Source organism: Castor canadensis, chromosome 7 (genome assembly GCF_047511655.1).
Source record: "Castor canadensis chromosome 7, mCasCan1.hap1v2, whole genome shotgun sequence".
Taxonomy (NCBI): Eukaryota; Metazoa; Chordata; class Mammalia; order Rodentia; family Castoridae; genus Castor; species Castor canadensis.
The window spans coordinates 117510755-117536298 of NC_133392.1; the positions used below are offsets into that span (position 1 = coordinate 117510755).

Genomic DNA, 25544 nt, shown 5'->3' on the forward strand with positions numbered 1-25544 from the left:
GCATCAAGAACATGTTAGAAATACACTTTGCTGCTGCTCAGAGCCCCAAAGAATGGATGGGACTTTTCTGGAGAGCAAGGTACATCAATCATCCCCTCTACCAGGCAGAGCAAACTAAAGCAAGGGACTTAAAAGACCAGAGAAATACCTAGAAGATTTTGAGCCTAAGTACCACTAAGCTTTCTAACAACCTCCTTTCAGAATTTAATTTGAGAAAAAATGCTTCAAAGAACCCTTCGAGCACTCAGATCCTGTAAGTTTATTATTCAATATTTCTTGAAGATTTAATAGAAGCCATTATGAGTAGCTGTGAGGGTGGGCTCTGAGCCAGGCTGTCGGGATTGTAATTTCTGATCTTCCGCTTGCTGTGTTCCTCTGAAGAGGTGACTTAACTTGTATGTACCTCACTCTTCTCACCTGGAAAGTGAGGATCACAATAAGAGGGAGTAAGGGAATGTTCACAAGGTCTAGGGCACTTCTCCTGGAAGGTAATAGACTGAATCCATCAGCCATTTCCTTGTCTGAGTGTAGCACATGGATACATTCACCCTGGCCTAGAGCCAGCAGCAGGTCCCCCAAACACCTTGTACATAGTAGGGTCTCTTTTTTTTTTTATTGAATTGAAATCTAAAGCATAGGGATACCTGGTTAAACTTAGTCAAACCACAAGTTTCAGATCCCAAACTCTCACCACAATGCCTGCACTTGTTACTCATCCATCCCTTCTGTCTCCACCCTCCCATGTATGCTTCTGTGAGCTCCCTTTCTACCGAGCTGGATTCAAGGACCTACTGGTAATGGGATGCCCCCTCATTTGCACATCCATGTGCATCGCATGCATTTTTGACGCTGACAGCCACCAATGACTCAAGGGAGAGGGGAAAGGAAGAGAATGACATTTTGGGTGCCCACATAGTGCTAAGCACACCATACCAGGAGGTTTTCTAATGACCATAATGCCTTAAGCCAGCACTGTCAGCTCCCTTGTTTCATTTTAAAGATGAAGTACCCACATCTCAGAAGGATTTGATGACTCTCAAGACCAACGGCTACTGGGCAAACTGACTTTAGCACCTAGCTCATGGGATAGGTAATGGGATGGTATGTGGTTCAAAGTCATAGATCTTAAGCCTGCTGCACAGCAATCCCCTCCCCCAACAGCCACCAATGATTAGTGCTTACTCTATACTAGGCCTTTCCAAACCAAAGTAAAGACCTCCCAGCTCCTTCAGATTTGGGGACTCGAGAGCCCTGCAACCCTGTTCAACCCCTCTGCCTTTGTAGGCTAGCCTAACGCCACTAAGGGGACCCCTTGCATTGACAGGGAGAGGCATCCCAATGACCCTAGAGGGCTTAGGGTTAGAGGGCTTCCTTTCTTCTTGACCTTATTTATACATGAATATAGAGAGAAGAGAGGACCAGAGTGCTGAGAGAAGGTTCTAGAGGACCTTTGGCCTGCACCCCATTGAGCTTTGAGGAATGGACCCAATCTGACTGTGAGCAGAGTCTACAAGGACAGTGCTGATCAAAATGAGGGTTTCCAAATCAGTCACCTGGTAGAAGAAATGCACACAAATGTGGGGCTTCTTCACCTGCTCAGCTCCTCTCCCCTGGTCCAGGCAAGGGAAGCTTTTTGTTTCAAGAACTCGGCCCAAGCAGAGCAAGAAGAGTCATATAGGCTGCACATAAAGCAAGGCACAGGCCACTTGCCCATCCCCAACCCCCATGACAGCTGTGAGCCCCTCAAAACCAGGAACTAAGGTTTGGGTTTCCACCAGCAGCTGTCAGAAAGAAAGAAAACAAACACAGAAAATAAACTCACTTTAGAGACATCAAGAATGGGTTCAAACCTGGATTCTTCTACCTCCTACCTTTGTGACTCTGGACAGGTTACATGGCCTCTCTTAGCCTCATTTCCTCACCTGTGAAAATGGGAATGCTAGCCCTTCCCAGGGCTCTTGTAAGAGTTAAATATAATCACGTATTCAAATACTGGCTAATATCTATCCCAAAGCAAGCGCTCTGACACATCAGCTCCTTTTCTCACCTCCATTGAGTACCCTTATGAGCTGAGCAACACTTCTGTCCCTTCTGGGCTTTGGTTTCCCTGGCCAGGATAAAGAAAGCATTTTGTGAAATTAAGTAGCACTATTAACAGGGCTAATTAGCAGGAGTTGGGCTGAGGCTGTTACTAATGGAGAGATCACAGTGTCATGCCTGAGCTTTTTGTGCTCCCTGGAGGAACAAGATGTGCTCCATTCCTGAGAACTCCCTCAGGATGGGATGGGACAAAGTGAAATCCCTCGTGCGGGAGTGGCCAAGACCATCAGGCCAACCTGGGGAGCAGTGTAAAGAGCAGCCTGCTGTGGACAAACTTCCCCTACCCCCACTGCAGCTGAGGGAGCCGGGAGGATGGAGGCTGGCCTGTGCTCAGTCAGCGAGGGAGGAGCCACAGCACAGGTGGAGCAGGTGAAGAGCCTGAGCTCAGGTGTGTCCTGGGCCACGGAAAGTGATTGTTCCCTGGCCAGCAGAGGCAGAGGCGAGTGTGTTGTGGGTCCCAGGATCCAGCTCTGGGAAGCCGGACTTGTTTCCCAGACTCTGTCTCGAAGGAGAGCAATGGAAGAGGTAAGACTCCCTGTTTGCACATGGGCTTCTGTGTTTAGTTCCTTCCTGGGGAAAGAGCCCTGGAGACAAGGCTGCCTGTGCCTCCCGCCTCCTGGACAGGAACAAACATATCAGGTGTCCGCATGGTTTGGTGCTCACTGGCCTTCCTTGGGCAGGTGGGAGTGCAGAATGCTGGGCTGTGTCCTGTGATGAGGATATGAGGGCGCTGAGGAATGCCGGCAAGAGTGTCACCTCTAACCCGTGAGCAGGGTATCCTGCGTACTCCACTAGCCACAGTTCAAGTGTCTGTCACCTTGCTGTGTTTACTTGTCCTGCTGGACTGTATCTGGCCTTTGTGGTGATTAGTGGGCTTCCAGGTCTGAGGGCAGAGCATGAAGCTGGGAAGAGGCAGCCATGTGGCTCTCTCCTGTGGCTTGTGGTTTTACGTTGGACTGCATTCCTTACTTATTGTGTGGCCTGGAGCAAGTATGTCTGTGCTCCTGAGCCCTAGGTTCCTCACCATGAAAACAAAATCATGTAAGAATCAGCACGCTATGAGATTATTGGAAGTGCTTGTAAAAATAGATGACCTGATCCCGGCAGGGCAGAATTCCTTTCCCATTGGATGGCTGAGTGCTGTTTGCATAGTTGGAGATTTCTCTACCTGAATGACCACAGTTTTCCTTCTCCAAATCTTGATCCTTTATTCCCCTCTTCAATAAGTCAGTTTCTTTGGGATGTTTGTGATTTTTGCCTTTCTCCTTTATCATACATTTGGAGTCAAACCATTTTGTCCTGTGAGTCATGAGGATTTCCCAGGACAGAGAAATCATTTCAGCTGTGGCGGCTCAGGCACCACCCGCTCCCCCTTTCCCAGGGCATCTGTCTCTCTGTCCGTTCTCGCTAGTTCACTTGACTGAGTTTTGGGAAAGGCAAGCCAGACCACATTGGTACTGTTCTCCCTCTTCAACATTCTCCCCACTGCTTGCCCATCCCATGCTTGTTGAGCAAATTTTGAGAAACTCCTCCTTGTGGGATAGTGGCAGGAGGAAGAGATCTAGTGTGGATCTGTTTTTCCCTCTCTGACAGGCCAGGATCTGCACTGACACCGCTGTTCAGTTTATCCACATGATGATCCAGTGAGGCCATTGCTCCATGGGTTTTAGGTGAGGAGGCTGTCAGTCAGATGACCTGCTCAGCATCACACAGCTGGTAAGCAGCAGAGCTGGGCAGGAGTTCAGGTTTATCCATAACAGCTATTGAGCGCCAACTATAAGCCAGGCAGCGCTAGCAAGGATTACTTAGCAGAATGTTAGGCAATTTAGAGGGAAATGTACAAAAGGGCATGTTTGTTAGCTAGTAACATTTTTATGGGATAAGCAAATACCATTATACAACTTCTGCTCAGAGAGGGGGGAAAAGGATTGAAAGAGAAATACAGATGGGTTCATTTTCAAAGGAAGATTTTTTTGTTTTTTTTTTTTTTTAACTAACAAAATAGTCCTTTATTCAATGTGTATATTTTAAGCACCTGCTTTGTGTGGTCAAGTCCTGTTTTAGGACCAGACAGTCAAGAATACCTGCTTTAATAAAGCATATGCTTTCATGAGAGAAGAGAAACAAATCAACAAAAACCTACGTAGGGGTGAAATAGCAGTAAGTACAATGTGGATACACAAGGCAGGAAAGGGCTTAAGGATGCTGAGGCACTCAAAGGCTACCCTTTTAAGGGGCACAGTTTCAAGAAAGGCATCACTGGAAAGAGGCATTTGAGCAGAAACTTGAAGGAGGTTAAGAAGTTGGTTATGTGAATATCTTCGGGCAGAGAGTTCAACAGAGCCCTGAGGAAGAAACTTGTCTGTTATGATCAAGGAAAAGCAAAATGGCCAGAATAGCAAAGAAGAAGTGTGGGAGAGAACTGTCAGAGGTAGTGGGATCAGATAATGTCAGGTCCTAGAGGCCACCGTAGAAGCCAGACTTTCCTCTGAAAGGGACGCAGAACTACCCGAGTATGGTGAGCAGCTCTATGAAGGACCCAAGTCACGTTTGGTAGGAATCATTGGCTGTGGCTTTGAAAGTAGATGGTAAGGAGGGGGCTGCTGGTCAAGTAGGAGGGTGATGCAGTAATCCAATAGGAGGAGAAGGCAGCTGGAAGTGGTCAAATTCTGGATGGATATATGGTCTCTGACTTAGACTGGTTCAGCTTTCTGATACAGAAGTGATATGCCTTCAGTAAAAACTATGCTTTGAATTTTGGTCTTTCCTGGTCTGGTACTATGGGGTGTGATACTCTCATGACACAGGCCACCATACCAAGTCATAGCTCTCCATTAGCTACATGATCACAGGCACAAGCAGTACTCTAACCTGCATGATGAGGTTTAGTAAGCTAAGTATAGTAAATGCATTTTCAACAAATGGTATTTTCAATTTATGATGGGTTTATTGGGATATAATCCCATCTAAGTCAAGGTAGGGTTAACAGGATTTACTGATAGATTGAACACAAAAAAAGAGACAGGAAATATAGGATTGTTGATGACTCCACAGTGTGAAGCCTGCACATCAGGAAAAGTGGAGGCAGGGTTTTCTGAGATGACTTAATACAGAAGAGGAGGCTTAGGAGGAGACCAGGAGTCAGTTTTGATAATGTTGGGGGGGAGGTTCATTAGATAGCTGAATATTCAGATTTAGAGATCAAAGGAGAGGCACAGCAGGAGGAATAATCAAGAGAATGTATTACATTAGGATGGTGCCAGATGTATAGGTGTTTAGGCTATGCTACTATGTGGTTTTAAAACTTGACCTCATATTCTCTGCCATTCTTCCCATCAAAAGGTAGGATCTATGCTCCCTGCCCTTGAATCTATAAAAACAAAACAACAAAAAAAAAAATCATCACCAGTGAAGTAAGGCCCAAATAGCATTGTGTGACTTCAGAAACTGTCATAAAAGCCATGCTGCTTCCACCTTGTTTATGAGAACACTCACTCCTGAGTCCCTGAGCCCCCATTCCACATTATCCTACAGCTTTCCCTCTGGAGACACTGCCTGTAGATGTTGGTTATATCTGGCCTTCTAGTCCTTTCTCTAAGGCTAACTTCAGACCCCTGCAGGCCAGACCAGCACTGGGGAGTACCCGCAGAAAGACTTTCATCATTGGCCTAGGGCCAGAGCAATCATCCAACTGAGCTTTGTCCAAATTCCTATCCCACACATTGATCATGAGATAAGGAAAAGTGGTTTCTGTTTTAGGTCACTCAGTTTCCAGGTGATCTTTTTTGCATCAACAGATATTGGAGCAATTAGATATCTTCCATTCTTCTTAGTTCTATTATTAGAAAGTTATTCTCAGCACATGATGTTACATGCCTAGACTGCGGCAAGATGATGTTTAAGACAAACCTGGGCTACGCAGCAAGACCCTGTCTTAAAAAGTTATTATGTCCCATAGATATGAAGCTCACGGGAATTCTCTAAAACTATGTTTCATTGTATAGTTTAGGCTCACAGACACAGAGGTTGATGGGTTCTTTTTTTAACTCAGAGTAAAGTTGCAGCCCAGTGCATGCACTTGGTCAGGTATGTTTTCACTTAGTCACAAAATCTTGGCAACTGAGAATTATAGCATTTTTGAGCTGGGAGAGCTTATCAGCAAGGCAGCTTACCAAATGCTGCTTGAATTTTTTATGTTAGTATTGGAGTCTTAGTTGAGCCACATTTAAGATTACCTCTGCTGCTTATTAGTCAAGTGATTTGAGCAATTATTAGGAGTTGGGAACTTTCTCAAAGAACAACCAGTCTAACAACTCCCATTTTACAGGGAAATTTGAGGCCCAGAGGCAGAACTTTGGCCACTGGCACACATTTCATAAGTGCCTATCCAGTGGGCCTTGTGTACAGTAAAAGTTTCCTCACATTGAGAGGAAACTGAGTGGGAAGTTGTGATCACTGGACCCAGCTCTTATCCTCTGATAGACTTTTATAAGCATCTTCTCTGTGTCAACCCTATCTTATAGGCCATGTACTTGCTCAGCTTCTCAGGGGGCAGTGTTAAGATAACAGGCAATCCTAGCATTAAATGGAAAGTAGATTGATGAAGAAACTCACAGCTTCAGTAGGAGTCTGAGATTGGGTGCCTAACCCAGCACTGGGACTCATTAGTGTGTGTGAGCTGAAAGTCAGAGCACTGAGCAGCATTTCACCAGGGAAAGATGGAAGGAAGAAGAAGGCAAGAGAAACGCAGAGAAACAGGAGCAGAGGTAAGCAATGAGGTGGAGTAAGTTAGGGGACCCTCCTGTAGTTAGGTGTTAATGGGGCAGAAAGTTAAAAAACTCAGAGTTGCCATGATGGAATCCTAAGTTGTAAAAAGGGGCCAGAGGTTGAAAGGCCCTCGTGCTGTATGTACTTTACCCTGAGGGCCAAAGGATCTCTAAGGAGCTACACCTCCAAAATGGGAGGTTGGATAAATGTTCCCTGAGGTTGTCATACTCTATATCCTGGGACTCTAGGATATTCCCCAGGTCACAGATGGCATATTTTGAACGTAACCCAAATCCAAATACCTGTGAAATAACACTTAGAAAGGCTTCAAGAGCAATTTTAGGTTTTTTTTTTCATAAATCTAATTTTTAAGTAGTAAGTCACAAGACAAGAGAACATCTGTAAAAAACAGACCTGCCAACTAAAAAGGACCCACCTGCAAAGATTGTCTGTTGTTGATGAGCTTATTTTGGGGAGAATGAAGGGTACTAGGAATAAGATTGGATCACCAAGGCTGAGGCTTCTCAGCCTCAGCCTTCCCTGGGACAGAAGGGGGAAAGAGAGATCACCCCATTAGTCATAGTCCAAAAAATGGACTGTGTCATCTTTGCTGAGGGTGCACTGCAGAGTCCTCTTGGATTGTGTTGCTTGGTCCTTGACTATGTGACAGGAGAGAAATGGTTCTAAGTAGACAAATCTTGTTATGTCACTGGCTGCTAAATTCCCTTAGCTGTTCCCATTGCTCATGAGGTGAAGCCCAAGCCCTCTAGACACTGACCAGGCTGAGGTGTTTTGGTGCCTGCCCTGTATCCTCCCACCCTGGCCTCTGTGCCCCGTCCCTGAATTCATTGTGCTTTGGACTATCGTTTCTGTATACACAGCTTTCTCCACAATGCTAGTGATTACCTCATTTATGACTCAGCTCAAGCCCCACTTTCCTGAGATTTTCCCAGCCCCTTGGCCACAATTGGTCTTTCTCTTTCCTCAACTTGCAAGACCCTGGTTCCTTTGAATTATACCCATGTGTGGACTACAAGATCCCAGAGAGCAAGCAGTATGTCTTACTCAAAGAGGCAGGCAGCAAAGCCTGGTTCTTAAAAGCAGTTTCTGGGACTTTTATTTGAACCTGACTGATTCAAATTTCTGGCTCTGCAGAAAACAAGCTGTTTGGCTTTGAGCAAGTTTAATTTCTCTATGCCCCAGGTCCCTCATCTGTAAAGGGGAGAAAATAGTATCTACCGCTTAGCGTTCACCTGAGGTTTAAATACATTAGTACATACACAGAACTTGAAACAGCCCAATGTACTTACTCAGAGTATGGTCAACCCTACATACTGACATAACAATAACTAACTGTTATAGTTTGAATTGTATCCCTCCCAGCTCCAAAATTCAGATGTTGAAGCCCAAAGCCCCCAGGTCTCAGAACGGGGCCTTATTTAGAGGTATTGCTTCTTATTTGAAGAGTCTTTACAGAAGTAATCAAATCAAAGGTAGGTCATTACAGTGGGTTTTATCTAGCATGGCTGATAGTCTCAGGAAAAGGGGAAATTTGAACATGGAGATGCACACAGAGGTCAGACAGTGTGAACTTACAGGGAGAACACCATGTGCATGAGCAGAGCCATCTACAAGCCAAGGCCAAGGCATGGAGCAGATCCCTTCCTCTCAGTCTTCAGGAGGAAGCAGCTCTGCTCACAGTGCGATCTTGAACTTGTAGCTTCAAGCACTATGAAACAATGAATGTGTACAGTCTGTAGTACTTCGACATGCCCTAGCAAACTAACATGAGAACTTTATGGGAAAATTATTAAGAAAATACGTAAATAGTGGGTGCAGCACCCTTCTCCTCCAATGGGGAGGGAGAGGTCAGATCACGTTGCTGTTTTCACCTCTCCAAAAACAGCAGCTGTGCTTACATCTTCAAAGAAGAAATTTGAGAAGTGAGTGCTACATAGGACATGGACAGAAATGATGTTAGAATCATGGTTAGTCTTCCTCCCTGGTCACCCACTTCTTGGATTTGATTTTCACAGCAAAATTTCAACTAGCAAGACACTAGAAGGATTTTTTTCCTAAGGTTAATCAAAAATAAGGCAACATTTTGCTTGGGCATAGTAAACATATAATGTGTTTCAGAAATAAGCAATTTTGAAATATAATCCTGGAAAGGGTTAAAGTTTTATGACTTTTCACTCTTATTGTTACTGTTATCTTTCTCATTTTGCATATAGGACAAAATCAGGGTGCAAATTCAGATAGCTTTAACTCCAGCATCTCCATCCTTAGCTATCAGTTTGGTCCCTTTTAGTCATCATGATTGTGGATGGTGTATTGGACAGAGGTTTTTAATTCTTTTTTACCTAGAAGACCTGAATTTGAGACAACATCTGCCATTCACTTGATATGTAGTCTTGAACATGTTATTTCTCTAAGCTTCAATTTTCTTATCTCTGTGTGTTTAAAAATACTTGCTTGTCCATTTTGACTATAAGGATTACATTGGGTGATGTATTTGAATATACTATGAAAGAATAAAGTCTTATACTAATAGTCATAGTTATTGATATTATCAAAATTCCCCAATCCAAAATTTGTAGCAGAGTTGACATTAGAATTTAATCCACTTTTGGATTAGAAGTGTGGCTCAAGCAGTAGAGTACCTGCTTTCTAAGCACAAAGCCCTTAGATCAAATCCCAGTCCCACCCAAAAAAAAAAAATTAGAATTTAAACCATTTCTAAGTTCTCCACTCCCCATCTTTGGAAAACTCTGAACTTACCAATAAGTTATCTCAAAGATAACCCTCGGCGAGAAAAAGAAAAACTTTCTAACAATTTGAGGGTTGTCATACAAAAACAAAGTATTATGTAAAGTTTTAAAGGATAAAGGGGGAAGTGCTGCCTTCTACAACCTTAGAGAAGAGCAGAGCATTCAAAAGCCCATAGTGCTTCTGTTTTCCAATGGTGCTGGTTTTGAGTGTGGGCCAGGAGCCTTTTCTATAGGCTGTGGTAGGAGTCTCAGGGCCTTTGGTAATTTGCTTTCTGCCACTCTTGCCTGTGTGCCCCAAGGCACTTTGTTTCCCCTCTGGGGGCTTGGTTTCTTCGCTTACCAACAAGGATTTAAATGATGAGATATGTCTGAAAAGCACCTAGCTCCAAAATTCCCATACACTCTTAGATTAACATGCTTGTAACTTTCTTGGTGCAGGTGTACACAAGGAAAAATTTGGTACAGGTTGAATGTCTCTAACCTAAAAATTAAAAATCTAAAATGGTCTAAAATCTGGAACTTTTTAAGCACTGACATGACACCACAAATGCGAAATTCCACAACATCACATTTTGTTTCTTGCACAAAATCATTCGGAATATTGATAAAATTTCCTCAGGCTATGATTTATGTACTATGAAACATAACAAACTGTTATGTTTAGGCTGGGTTCCCATTACCAATGTACCACGTTAATTATCAAATATTCAAGTATTTCCAAATCTAAAATACTACTGGTTCCAAGCATTTTGAAAAAGGGATACTCAACCTGTGTATTTTCTGCTTTGTTTCTGAGCTCCATGTAATTGACAAGGGACCCTAATGCCTGGCTCTGTATTTCTCATAAATAAATGAATTACTCATGCTAACCAAGTCCATGCTCTTAATTCCCCTCAGCACCCATAACAGTTCCTTGCTCAGTGAGTACTTTATTGAATTGTGTCCCGGGAAAGAAGGAAAGTAATATTGTGAAGCACCCTCTCTGTTCTAGTCCCTTCAATCAGATATGAATGACTTCACTCAAACCTCACAAACACCATGGGAAAGACATTCTCCTCATTTTAGAGATGAGGGAATAAAGATTCTGTGAAGTTACATGAACTTGTTCAAGTTCTCATAGCTTGATATCCAGGAGTCAGGATTTGAACCGGGGTCTCCCATAGCTCAGACTGGCTTAGAACTTGCTATGTATCCCAGGCTGGCCTTGGAATGCAAGATCCTCCTCCCTCAGTTTTCCAAGTGCTAGGATCACAGCCATGCACCATTGTACCCAGTAAGGGGAAGATTCTGAAGACTTATCCAAAGTTACATAGATTGTTACTGCCAAGGTCAAGACTGTTTTGTAAAATAAAGATTTTTTTTCCTACCTATCCCTGCCAAGGTCAAGACTGTTTTGTAAAATAAAGATTTTTTTCCTACCTATCCAGGTAGGAGAACTGGATCAAAGAAAGGAATTTCATGTAAATCTTTGAATCATTTTGATTAGGTAGATCCAGATTTTATTATTCCAGCTTTCCACATGGGAACACTGAGGCTCTGTAAGGGACATCTCAAGGGATGGAACTTAAACTTGCAGTTCTGGGACTCTTGCCCATACTCCCTACCTGCATGGTGCTTCCTCTGGGCAGCTCTGGCCTTTTTTTTACCCAGTGCTGGTGGCGTGGAAAGGTCAAAGAGGCATTCCTTCTCCCTCACACCCCCACTCCACATTACATTCTTGGGTTATTGTAGAACATAGGATTTGATGGCAGATGTTCCCAATAGTCCATCTCAAAATTGAATATTCTCCTCTACATAAGGTCTTCTGAAGCTCTGAGTCAGCATCAGTAGCTCTTCAACTGGCAAGAACATTGAAGATTTTATGCCCCCAAGTTAAGGATGAGTGCCTGCACCTGTTGAAATTTCAATTTCAAGGCCTTAATTGAAAAGTACTCAAATAGCTGCAGCTATATTTTTGAGAAACTTTTTTAGATGGAGGGTGTTGCCCAACTCTGTTTTCCTGCTGGGAGATTTATTACAGCCTTGATTGTGAATATGTGCCAGGAAGAAACATCTTTTATGAAAGACTTGAAGAACACTAAACATATTTTGGCCATGCCATTTTTCTCTGGTTGTGTATAGTCAAAACTGCTTTTGATTTTCCAAGCAGAGACTCAGGCAAATTTTGCCCTTGAGTTTTATGGCTTTTCTCCCTTTTCATCTGTATTTGTCCTTTCAACGACCAGATACTGCTATTCTAGGGTTTCTGGGAGATGGAAACTCTTACAGAATATATCCTATAGAGCTATACCTTCAGGGCTGATGGTAGGACATTTGCCTAGCATGTGTAAGGCCCTAGGTTCAACCCCCAGCACTGCAAACAACAGTCAACCTTCAGCTTCTACTACCTACTACTGCTACCTCCTACTGTCTTTGCTATAATTTTTGACAAGTTATTCAGTTTCTCCATGTGATTCCCTACCAATCTAATGATTGTGCTGGCCCTAGAGTGACTGTGAGCTACCACCAATCGAACATTTAGCATCATTCATGATGCAAGCCAGGTGCAGTGGCTCATGGCTGTAATTGTAGCCACTCAGGAAGCTGAGATGGAGAGGATTATGGTTCGAGGCCAGCTGGGGCAAAAAGTTCACTAGACCCCCATCTCAGTAGAAAAAGCAGGGCATCCCATCTGTCATTTCAGTGATAGCAAGAAGTATAAATATGAGGATTGTGGCCCAGGCCTGCCTGGGCAAAAAGTGAAACTGTAGCTCAAGAATAACCAGGGCCAAAAGGGGTGGAGGCATGGCTCAAGTAGTATAAGTGCCTTCCTAGCAAGTGTGAAGCACTGAGTTCAAATCCCAGTAGTGCCAAAAAATGTGTCTGATGCATGGAAGTGCTCAGAGGGTATTTACTCTTGCTGCTGCTGCTGGCAATACCCAGAGAAGGAGTTCACAATCTACTAGGAAGCAAAAGCATAAATAAATTTTTTTTCTTGTGGTCCTGGGGCTTGAACTCAGGATCTTTACCTTGAACCACTCCACTCCATTTTTGTGAAGGGTTTTTTGAGATACGGTCTCTCAAACTATTTGCCTGGGCTGGCTTTGAACCTCAATCTTCCTGGTCTCTGCCTAAGATTATAGGCGTGAGCTACCAGCACGTGGCACATAAATAGATCTCCATAATAAAATATGATAAATACAATGATAGAATAGCACATGGGATGTTAAGGATCACTAGTTGGGAGGACTGTATGTCAAACAAGGAGCAGAGATGGTCATAGATTACATGCTGAAATCTAAGGATGGGCATGAGTGGAGCAGGAGCAGACACAGCTCAAGGATATCCTGGCTGTAGCACATGCATCACTGAGAATAGTTTAAAAACATAGTTGGAAATATCGCTCAGCTCAGTGATAGAGCATGCATAAGGCCCTGGGTTCAATGCCCAGCACCTCAAAAAAAAGGAAAGTAGAGGAAGAATAGTTTAAAAATGCAGACTCTGGGCCTGGACTATCTAGGTACAAATCCCATCTTAGCTATGTGTCATTGGAAACATTACTTACATCTCTCTACGCTTCAGTTAGCTACTTCATCTTCATGAAAATAATGAAGGACTTCTCTCATAGTTTTTTTTTTTTTCTATAAAGGTTAAATGAGTTTGGGATCTAAAGCTGCTAGCACATCACGTGACACATACCAGCACCTAATGCTGGCTTGTCATAATGAAATGCTTATGCTTGCTAAATTTTCTGAATTGTAGCATGATAGAATTTGTAGGCCTGAGGAGGTCTCTGAGGAATGTGTGGTAATGGTGTACTTGACTCTGGAAGAGTGAGATAAAATCAGGGAAGGAAATTTGTTACAGAAGAGCATAAAGAGAACCATAGAGTCTGGATTCCCATCCTTAGCTGCACAACCATGGGCAACCTGTTTAAATTCTTTTGAGGTTAAATTTCCTCATCTATAGAATGGGATTGCTAATACATTGTCTGCCTTCTTTCTGAATAGTTACAAAGATCAAATGAGATATTCTGGGAGAAGTGTTCTGTGAATTACAAAGCAATATAAAATGTAAGAAAATTATGATCAAGCTGCAATTAATGTGGTTACTAAATAAACAGCTGGGATAGGAAGATATAAAGATTGAACTGCAATCCACCCCACACTGTTACTTTGAACCTTAGAAAAAATTTTCAAGTTTTCATCTGGCATAGAATTGATTAGAGGTGTGTTGTGAAGTTATTAAATCTAAGTGTATATTAATTTGTAATGCCAAGGGTCATGGACTTTCACTGGTGAAATCTGCATGCTTGAAATATTAGCATCCAACCTTACCCAAATTTGGGAAAAAATTTTTAATAGGGAGGCAGATATAAGAGTGTTTGTTAATCCCCAAACCGCATTAGAACTCCTTTCTAAAAAATGGGAAAGATATAATTAAACATTTTTTTCACCAAATGAATAGATGAGATTTTATGCAACATACAAATCCAATATGGAAAACCACAGTTTTCATGCCTTGTTGCTTGTCTTGTTTGAGCAAGTATATGTTGAATTCATTATGAATGGTCATGCTGATCTTGCCTTAAGAAAATCTTAGTGGTTTTGGTTATTATTTCCATCTTCCTTCCTCCATTTCCCCCTATCATTCCTTTATTGGCCTGTTTCAGTTTCCCTCTCTTCACCTAGCTAACTTATCTTCCAGATCCTGGATTAAAAGCAGTTTCTGTAGAGAAGGCTTGCTAAATCACCCTCTTAGTCCTATAGCCAAAGATACTTAGTGTTCAACAAACATTTCCATTGTTCTCTCAACAATCCCCATTTTCTCTTGTCATTAGATTGAAGTAATTTGACAGGTTCTGTGAGTAGAAGAAAATCTTCAGGCACCTGTTAGTAGGTGTGAGTCTTTGTCCCCTTACCTTGCCTGCCCCAGGATAGTAAACCAGGTGTTGATGGGTTCCTGAGTGAGTGTGAAGAGCAGTCCCCCTTTGACTCTTGTTGAACACATAGCACAGGTGGGGGTGGGGCAGGCAGGGAGGAGGAGTGGGAAGAGCCTTCAATTAAACCACTGAGATTGGGGCTTGCTTGACTACCAACATAAAGCTGAGCCTAATCTACGTCTATCCCAGCATTTTCATTCAGATCACATGTATTAGTTTCCTATTGCTGCTGTAACAAATTACCATAAATAAAATAGTTTAGAACACTACAAATTCACTATCATAGTACTGGAGATCAAAAGACTGAAATAGGGCTGTAGGGTTGCATCCTTCTGGAGGTTCTGGAAAGAATCAATGTCCTTGCTTTTTGCAGCTTTGAAGCCACCTGCATTCATTCCTCAATGGTGGCTTCTTCCAGCTTCCATCCTTACATCTTCTAAGAGGATGGCCTTCTACCCTTTTTCCTGTAAGGACCATTGTAATTATGCTGAGCCCACCTGTGTAATCCTGAAACACCTTCCCATCTCCTAAGTCTCTTTACCATGTAAGGTAACATGATAAAATATATTCACAGGTTAGGGGCTGGGGAGAGCATTATTCAGCCTACTACTGCCCTACCCTGTCTTGACTACTATGCATCCAAAAGTTTTTTCAATGCTCAAACCACATTGTAAAAAAATATGTAGCCAGGTGCCAGTGACTCATGCCTGTTATCTTAGCTATTCAGGAGGCAGGGATCAGAAGGATCAAGGTCTCACAGCCAGCGTGAGCAGGTCCCTTGACCTGGCTGGGAGTGACTGGGGATTGAGAAAAATGACACAAAGACAGACATATAGAAAAGCTTGGGGTCAGGTGGGTCCAGCACTCCTGATGAGCTATGCCAGTGACCCCCTGTGCCTTCAAGTGCACTTATTGATACAGCATGTATGGGAAAGTGGGGCAAAGTACAGGTTGAGTTCTCATGGGTCCAGTTGCATAGGTGGCAGGAACAGTGCAGCTGTGGCATGTTGTTATTTACTGGACACTATCCTGACTACATCAAACAACATGCCCTGTTTTCCCTGCAAGGCAGCCTTGCTGAACCTTGCCTCCCCTTGGCTGGGTCCATGCCTATCAGCCAAGGGACCCTTTGACAGAGCCGTGCTCATGCCAAGGTCTCAGTCTCCCTACTTGCAAAGCAGTCTTGCTGAACCTTGCTCACCTCCTTCAGGTTGGGGCATTGCCTTCTCAGCACAAAGGTCTTTGATATGGCCTCACATGTCAAAGTTTCTTCTCAGTCTATTTAGTTACTGGTCTCCCACACAAGGTTCAAAGCCAGCCATGGCTAATAGTTCACTAGATCCTATCTTGAAAATGTCCAACACAATAAAGGACTGGCTGAGTGGCTCAAGTGATAGAGAGCCTGCCTAGCAAGTGTGAAGCCCTGAGTTTAAATCCCAGTACTGACAAAAAAATAAATAAAAATAGATAGATAAAAATGTATAAATACCCTTTTAATTCCTCATACTCCATATTTTAAGTTCCATTAGGAAAAAGCAGTGTTTGTTCCTTAGGTGATTAAATGGCAAAAATGATGACAACTAATGTTTTGGGGGCTAGTACTAAGCCCTTTATATGAACAAGATAAATTAATTTGCCCAGAAATCTGACAAGGATCAGTAACATTACCATTCTTGATATTAAGTGAAGAAACTGAGCAATAGTGAGCTTAAATAACTTACCTTTGAAGACCACACAGCTACTAGTCATGAGGCCAGAAGTTGGACCCAGTGTTCCTTGATCTCAGAGAGCTTTCACTTAATAGCAAGATGCAACGATCCCATGAAATTAAACACTTTGTATCTTGCTCAAATGGCTCAGAGTTTAGTAAGGAAGATATACAAAATAATGTAATACTGTATGATAATTTCCATGTGAACAATGAAATCATACTCAAGTGACTGAAAGAGGAAATACATTTTAATTCAACTTGGTTGAGTCAAAGAAGTCTTTTCCAAGGGAGGTAATTTCTGAACCAGGTTTTAAAACATGAAGATCATTCATTAGGAAATGGAGGATGGGTATGGGAAAGGCATCCCAGGTATAGGGAACAATGTGAACAGAGGACCAGGCCTTTCTGAATAACTGGATCAAGGGGCATTGGAGAAAGGAACTGTGGCAGGACAGAAACATGGAGACTTGTAAGCCTCTCCTGAAGGCTGTACCCTGCATGTACCCTGGACAAGACTCTGGGTGAAGAGTGTTAGGGGGCTTATGGAAGTTGACAGCAGGCACTGAATTAGCTAAGCCTTTCTCCTCCTTTTCCTCCTCCTCCTCCTCATCTTCATCCTACTCAAGCTTGCTGACAAGCTGGTGAGTATGATTTTAAAGAGCTGCATTTGAATTTGCGATGCAGCTTCACAGAATTTTAAGTCCTGCTTTTGAAGCCACTTCCCCCCTTTTTTTCTCTAGCCCTCTATGGGCTTTAATCAGGCACTCATTCCTTCTGCAGGCATTTTTGAGCCCTCTGCAGGGGGTGGATGCTGAGTAGATACAGATGTCCCAAGCTAGCTCCACCCTCTTTCTACTATGCTAGTTCTAGGGGCCACTGATCTTTATACCCAAAACATCCTCTTGTGTCAGACTCACCTCACCGGTATATACTTAAAGAGAATGTCTTTAATCTGTATTGCATTTTATTCTGTTCAGAGTGCCTTCATATTTCACTTTATTTGACATTCATAAAAATCTTAGGAGGGAGAGGATAAATATGATTACTTACATTTTAAATATTACCGAAAAAAGAGGAAGAGATTTTATATCCCCAATTGGTCAAGTATTTTATCTAGTGTCTTCAGATCATGACAAGTTCTATAAGAACTAATTAATTTCTATATGGATGTAACAAACTCCCTGAATACATGTTCCTCTGATCCACATGAATTTATTAGCTGTTTATTCTATGACAAATATCAAAGTAGACTTTTGGATTTCTAATCCTTATCACAAACTTTCAAAATCAGAAGGGATCTCATTTTATAGGTAAGCAGACTGGGGCTCTGAGAGTCTAAGGGATTTCACTAAGATCTGAGAGTGTCATAGCATATATTCAAATCCTGGGCCGTGTGATTACAGAATTTCTATTTTCAATTTGACCTCCATGCATCAAATACTTGCACATCCCTCTTGAGGACCAGAGGCTTATACATCTTCAAATCAGAACACCAAATCACTTCATTCCCACTCTTATCTTCCCTCTCTAAAAGCTAAACAATTGCCTGTGATTTTTCTATTCACTGGAACCATCCAACATTAGGGGTGGCATTAGGCCTCTTGTCCATCAACAGAAAGATCTCAGCTAGTGCTCTATGGAGCCTTGCACTCTCAGCAGAGAGCCTGCCTGCTTTTGGCCTCTGGTTGTTTTCCAGCCATTTACCTCAAGCTGGTCTCTGACCCAAGTAACAAAGTCTGACCTAGCACCCATGGAACCAATTCAAGGTCACCTCTCTCTAGTGGCCTTTGTGAGTTTTCCCTTGCTAGGTAGGGTCCTCCTTAGTATTTTCCACCTTCTGCTGATTGAGATATACAAGGGAAACTCTAGGAGGAAGTGGAAATGGGCATGAGGATTGAATCTAAGCAGATTAGAACATTTGTGACATTGTCTGTCCTTCTGAACCAGCTTCATTAGCTGCCTGTGCACAAGGTGGGAAGCCAAGAGGGGAGCAAGGAAAGAGGGTAATTTCCTAGGATAATTTCACACAGTGGGGAGAGCAGGATGTAGACTAGAGGGAAAGTGTCAAAAAAATTAAAAAACCCATGGCTCTTTCATGTCAGTGAAGTAGAAGAGGAACCAAAATTGAAGCATTCCTGGTACTGGAAACTAAAATAGCACCTATCAGAACTGATAAACAGTTTTCCCATCTAAAACCATAAGTCCAATTAATGCCTTGCATATTTAGTGAGTACTCTTTGCCACACTCAGATAATCATTTTGCCACTGTCAGCATCACCATGATAATCATGTTTGTATCAACATGGTCATCCTCCCTCCTTCTCATCACCACCACCACTCTATCCACATCCCAACCATCTTCATCATCACCATCATTTTGGGCCTCATTTGTACCAGGCTACCACAAATGTGCATAGCAATTTTATGATGTGACCAGTTGAATCTCCATTCTTCTCATCAAGAAATGGAGGGACAGAAAGCTGAAACAGCTTTGTCAAGGTGACAGAGCCAGAATTTGTAGAGGCAGGATGCCAACCTAAGATATTTCAGTCCCACAGTCTGTGCTGTTAGCCCAGTTTCTTGGGCTAAGAGCATTTCTGGGAGAGTAAATTCATAATAGCTGCAGTTGAAGGAGGTACGGGGTTCCCAGGAGCTCAAGGTATCACTACTCACAGCAGGCCTATGGAAGGCTTCTTCAGGGAGTTGCACATGAGTTAAGCCAAGCAAGATAATGATAAGAAATAGGGAGAAAAACATTGAAGGCAGAGGATGACATGAGTACACATGCATGGAGGGGGCTGGAGGCATGGGCCAAATGGTAGAGCACCTGTCTAGCAAGCACAAAGCCTTGAGTTAAATACTATCAAAAAAAAAATCATGGAGGTAGTACTGTCAACAGATGTTTATAGAGCTTCTTCCCTGGGCACCATGTTAAAAGACACCCAAGGGTGAATGAAAAAGAGAGGAAAGAATCCAGTATAGTGGCTAGACTAGAAGAGATGACAGGAGGCTTCAAAAAAATCAGTATTTAAAGGAGGACATGAGAGGAAAATAAGGTGCTAATGAAATACAAGCTGAATCTTGTATCTTAAATTTCAAATCTTAAAAATTTCTAAGTCCAAATCTTTTTGAGTGCCAGCATGATATTCAAAAAGCTTTGGATTTTGAACATTTTAGATTTTGGACTTTCAGACTAGGGATATTCAGCTGGTAAAGTCATGCAAATATTCCAAAATAGAGAATCTGATCTCAAGCATTTTGGATAAGGGATAAGCTGCACCTGTGTTAAGTTTTGCAGTTTACAAGGAATTCTCACATATCTAGCACTCTATCAAGTACACAGTGGGCACTCAACTAGCCGTTAAGTGAATGACTGGATGAATGGTCTCTGCCAGCCTTTTAAGCAACTCATGTGCCTAAAAGTTCCAAGAGGACAGAGCATATTTGGTCACCACTGTCACCACTCCTATCCTCAGGAAGGATACCGAGTTGCACAAGTTCAAGGGACATTGTTCACATGGTGGTCTGTGTGAATGGCCTCTGTGATCACAGAGTGACCAATGTCCCTAGAGATGTACAGCTGGGGTTCACATCTGATATAGAGGATTAACATTTGTTAAAGGGAAGAAAGATGGCTACCCAGAGCTGTATTATGCAGCCTCTTATTCATGCAAAGAGCATTAGTAAAATCTCTGCTGTAAACTAGCACATCCATTTTCCATGTAGAGGAGAGCTATAAAGTGATTGCTCAAAACACACATCCAGTGAGGGGAAAAGCAAAGGAAGAGGCCAGGCCTCTCCTGGCCAATGCTTTTCTTCTATAGCACAGGGATTTTTTTAAAGCCTTCAGTGCATGGTTTGCTCTAAAGGGCCAACGATGCTTCTTTCCTAGGAAACAGTTGGGCTGCAGAAGGTGTTGTTGGCCCTACATAGTTGGCAACCTCCCAAGGTGAAGGAAATTGTGTGCTGGGAGTCTTTGTCAAGGACTGGTGTGGAACTAATTGTTGCTGTAAACATCTCTCACAAGGGGCTCTGGCTTTGCTGCTGCTTTGAGTAAAGAAGACTCCAAGGTTCAGTGAGTAGATTAGCAAAATGCGTATTTAGAAAGCACAAAAACTGTCAAGCATTAATTCTCATTGGCTGGCAAAATTTTGTCCCAGATTAAGGGACTTTCAAAAACCCTTCAGGAGCATTTCTTGACTGCTTGCAGCCAAAAATTGAAGCTGTGCTAGTGCATTAGAAAGAGCTAGGGAAATGAAGGTCGGGAGGTCTAGGTCTGCCACTTTTGAACTCTTCCAGCTTAATCAAGTGCCTTGACCCCTCAGCTTTACTCTTTTCATCTGTAAAATGGAAGAGTTGGTCACTTTTCCATCACAGCATGGTGCCAGAGTATACAAAGCAATGCCTAAAAAGGGCTTCACCCAATGTGGTATAGTGAGAAGATTTGGAGTTATGGAATCAAACTTTGTCTTTGCATATTTTCTGTGACTATAATGAAGCACCTGAAACTGGGTAATTTAATAAGAAATTTATTTCCTGTAGTTCTAGAGGCTGGAGGTCCAAAACCATAGTACTAGCATCTGCTTGGCATCTGATGAAGGACTTCCTACTGCATGCTAACATGGAAAGACAAAGCAAGCATGCTAGCTTCAGTCTTTCTTCCTCATCTTATAAAGACAGTAATGCCATGGGCGGGGGGGGGCTTACTCTCATGAGACCATCTAATCTTAATTTCTTCCTATAGCTCTTTAAATACCATTAATACATGAATTTGGGGATTAAGTGTCCAACACATGAACTTTTGGGGGATAGACTCAAACCACAGAAGTCTCCATTGTTAAATCTGAGCTTCCCTCTTCAGGGGTTGCTGTGAAACTAATTTCTGCTGTCAACCTCTCTCTCAAGGGCCTTTGGCCTTGCTGCCTCTGTAAGGAAGAGCCCAAGGTTCAGAGAGTGGATTACCTCTTGCAAACTTTTTGACAAAACCAATGAAAATAATCAGCTAGCCTTTCTAGAAAATATATTAGGTGCCAGGCACTGTGGTCCACACTTAGTATGGATTTATAAATTAATCTTCAACATAGTAAAAACTATTGTTGTTGCCATTTTGTTTTGGGGAACTGAGGTAGTGAAGATTATACTGAAGTCACCTAGTTGTAAATGAAAGGACCAAGATCTGAACACTGATTATCTGACTCCAAAGTCCACAGCATGTTTTTGTTTATTTGTTTTTTTTTTTCCCTAAGTAAAACTGCTATTTTTCTGGCCTTCAGTTTCCTTATCTAGAAAACAGAGGGAACAACACCTGCTTGCTAGATTGCTAGAGAACCTGAGGTTATATCTGTGAAACAACAATTGCAATGGGCCATCACCAGGAATTGGTGTGGTATAGCAGTGTGGTGATGGTGGTAGTGGTAGAAGAGGAGGAGATGATGACCACAACAAAGATGAATGGCACTCCAAATCTTAAAAATGATTTCCCTTGCAATTGTTAGAAAAAGAAGCTATGAAATAGAGCAAAAGCCAGGCGGGGGCTGCTTTCTCTTCTTTACAATACACCTAACACTTGTAAGATCTGCCCAATTGCATTTATAATGGTGTTTTTTATTTCTTTTACTAGTTTCTCCCTGTGGCTGGGACTCTAGTATAAAATATAAAAAAAAATCTAGAAATTAAAATGGTCACATTGGTTAAGGAATTTAAATGAGACGCTGTAAGGTAAAAACAAAGTGATTCAAAGAGGTTATTCAACTTTTTTTGGTGTTCAGTAAATTGCATTTTATATAAAACTGTCATAAACCCAAAGGACACTGAGTGGCTGGCTGTTCTGTTTGGGCATGAGAGGGCAGCAGGGAGAACAAGGAGCCCCTCAAATAAGGGAGCTCTGTGGTCAATGTTCCCAAGTTCTTGGCAGGCTTCTGATGAAGCCCCTATTCTTGCCCAAGTTGTACTGCCAAGTAAGTGTGTGGCAGGTAATCAAAGGGCAGCTAGTAATGGGGTCATTGCTGAATGTGTTCAGATATCATAAATGCTGACTTCAGGCCCTGACCCCCAAGCCTATTAACAAGGTCAAACTCCAGCCCCTTTGTTGGAGGCTGACATTTGAAACTGGCATCTAAAGGCACGTAGCCCAGTTTTTCCTCTGAGATACTCACAACCAACACAAAACACAGTTAAACTACATTTTAATATCTGGAAGAAATCTTGAGCCCTATTTTTTTCTTCTTTTTCTGGTGGGTGGAGGATGTTGGAAATTTCCTTTTTTTTTTATTGTACTGGGGGTATATTGTAAAATTTACAAAAGTTCTTACAATGTATCATACTTGAGTTCACCCCCTCCCTTGTTCTCCTTTAAACCCCTTCCCCCGAGTCCTGGAATAGTTTCAACAGGTCTCATTTTTCAATTTGCACGTGTACGTACACAGAATTTGCATCATATCTACTCTCCTACACTCTCCCCACATCCTCTTGTGCCCTATGTTTCCGCCTTTGGCTCATTTCCTAAAAGGCATCATAAACCTTATCATCTGCAAGAAATAGGTGCTCCCTTTGGTTTTCACTTTGCTGGGGGTTTCTCTATAGGCCTTTGCCTCGAGTGAAGGGATTTGGAGGTTCCAAAATATCATTTTCTTCCTTACTCTCTCTCAGTATGATCTGTGAAGGTATTTTAAACCATGAAGATGACAATTTGTGTTGGTAAGTTTGTTTTCATGAATTATAAACTTGGGGATATAGCACAACCCCAGTTTTCACCCCTCCCCACCTCCTGTTTTAGCTGCTCCCAGCTCTGGAACCACCCTCCCTCCATACACACACCCTTGCCCAGCTTTCCTTGGCCTCCGATATTTTAACTGTGATCTCCTGGACCTGTAATATCCCTGCCCTATTGGTAACCAAGCTCCTATTTGTCATTCACATGTCTCTTTCTCAGGGAGAGCTCCTTGCTACACAAACCCAGTTAGGTTTTCTCTGTCCTGTCCTGGTGTTGCCCAGTCCATCTGAGAATGACCTTGGGTGTGATGGTTTGCATGGTCTTTTCCATAATGCCGAGCCCTGGAAAGTAATGACACAAAAAGGATAAAACAATAAGAACTCAATATTCCTTTCATTTTCTTTTATCTAAATGTATTCCTAATTTTTCCTCAGTTCCCACATCCATCCTATGAACAAAATGCTTTCTAATTAGCTCCACTTAATTCAAAACGGTGTGTATTGTCCCTCTACTCTCCATGTGCCTAGGCAGAGTGACAGAAGCATGAGTCAAAAAGAACAGAGTCCAGTCTCTACCCTGAGGATTTCACTGTGAGAGTTGGATGTGGGGAAGGCAAACACATAGATCACTGTAATAAAATGAGACAACTGGAAGCTCAGAGGTGAGCAGAGGCTGCTATAAAAGCATGGAGCAAGTTCACTTAGCCCAACCCAAGATCTGGAAGGGCCTTCTGGGAGGGATTGATAACTCAGCTGAATCGCAGCAAACAGATATGGAAAGGTCATTCCAGGTAGAGGGAAGACCATGAATAAACACACAGAGGCAATTCAGTTTTCCTGGAAGTGAAGAGGCAGCAAGTGGCAGGAGATGAAGCTGAGGATGTAGGCAGGACAACATCAGAGAGGGCCCTATGTGTCTGGGTAAGGAATGCTTAATTTTTCATGAGGTCAAGTGGGGAGGCACTGAAGGGTTTTAAGCAGAGGAGTGCCATGGTTGGACCTGCAATTTAGATAAATTATTAACATGAAATTCATGGTAGTTCTCTGAGATAGCCTTTTTAAAAAGATAATTCCAGTTGGACTCCAGTGGCTAATGCCCAGTAATCCTAGCTCCTTGGGAGGATGAGATCAGGAGGATCATGGCTCAAGACCAGCCCTGGGCAAAAAATTTGTAAGGCCCCACCCCAACCAATAGTTAGGCATGGTGGTGTGCACCTGCCATCCCAGCAATTGCAGGGAGCATAAAATAGGAGGGTTGTGCACAGTCCAGGCTGGCCTGGACAACAATCAAGACCCTATCTCCAAAATGACCAGAGCAAAAAGGACTGGAGGCATGGCTCAAGTGATAGAGCATTTACCCAGCCAGTGTGGAAACCTGAGTTCAAACTCCAGTACAGCAAAAAAGCAACAACAATAACAAAAAAAACATAATTCCCACAAGGCCATTACTGGAAATCTATTCATTCATTTCATCCAGTATTACTTGGGTAAACACTTATTGAGCACTTGCTAGTTGTCAATCATCATAGAACCTGTGGGCTCTACCTGTCCGTAAGGAAGTCATGGAATGTGGGGAAAATGAAGCATCCACTTGAGTAATTGCAGTATAACATAGAAACTGGCGAGAGGCGTAAGGCCAAAAGAAATTTGCAGATGAAAACTGTAGGTGTTTCCAAATCTATTCTTGGACGAGATGCTGAGCTGGCTACATAACAAGCACTCAAGGTGATTCATCAAATGTGAACTCCCTAGAGGTTGTTTCAATGAGGCAAATTCAGGAGTCCCTGGGATATGCCAATATACTATCAAGATTGAGAACCACTGGCAGAAGAGTTTAAATTTTGAAGGAGCTAGTGATGAAGGCTTCATGGGAACAGCTATGCTATGCCTCAAAGAATGAGTAGAATTTGGGCAGTAGATTTCTGGCAAGAACATTCCAGATATTTCAGACAGTGGGAGAAGCTTAGGCTATGATGGGATGTAGGAAAACATGCCCCATATCAGGGAAGGCCAGGAGTTCTATGGGGCTACAATATAAAGAGATGTAATGGGAAGGGTAAAAGAAGGAAGTAAAAAAGGTGAATATGGTTAATGTGCTTTCTATACAAGAATGATATAAAATTTTTAAAACTGTTGAAATTATCATTCGAAGAGGACTAAGGTAAAAAGGAGAAAAATGGAGGGGTTGAGCCAATTCAGGATACAATACATATATGAAAATGTCATGAAATTCTCTGTATAGATACCTTAAACAACAAAAAATGTAACAGGTGGAGGGGTGCAGGACTCTGTGGTAGTGTGCTTGCCTAGTATATGTGAGGCCCTGAGTTTCATCCTCAGCAACACAAAGAGAAAGAGGAAAAGATGGAGGGAAGAATGTAATAGTGGCTTGGAACCAAATGGAGGGAATGAAGGAGTTAGAATCTTAACTAATAATTAACTGAAAAAAATGGTAACTTTTCAAAAGTAGAGTGAATTTTTAGAATGAATTATAGTTTGGAGCATCAAATCTCTGAAGAAATGTTTGAGTGAGTTGCTGGTAGAAAATGATTTCAAAAATCTG

At 42.4% G+C, this 25544-nt stretch overlaps 1 protein-coding gene across 1 annotated transcript in view; it reads left to right on the plus strand.

Annotated features, from left to right (window-relative positions):
- Nucleotides 1-2326: 2326 nt before the first annotated feature.
- The window catches only part of Fyb2 (FYN binding protein 2), a 96423-nt gene continuing 73205 nt past the window's right edge, over nt 2327-25544 (plus strand). The window contains 1 exon segment of the mRNA XM_074080009.1: nt 2327-2625. Within this exon segment, the coding sequence (XP_073936110.1) occupies nt 2413-2625 (213 nt within the window). The 5' untranslated portion in view covers nt 2327-2412.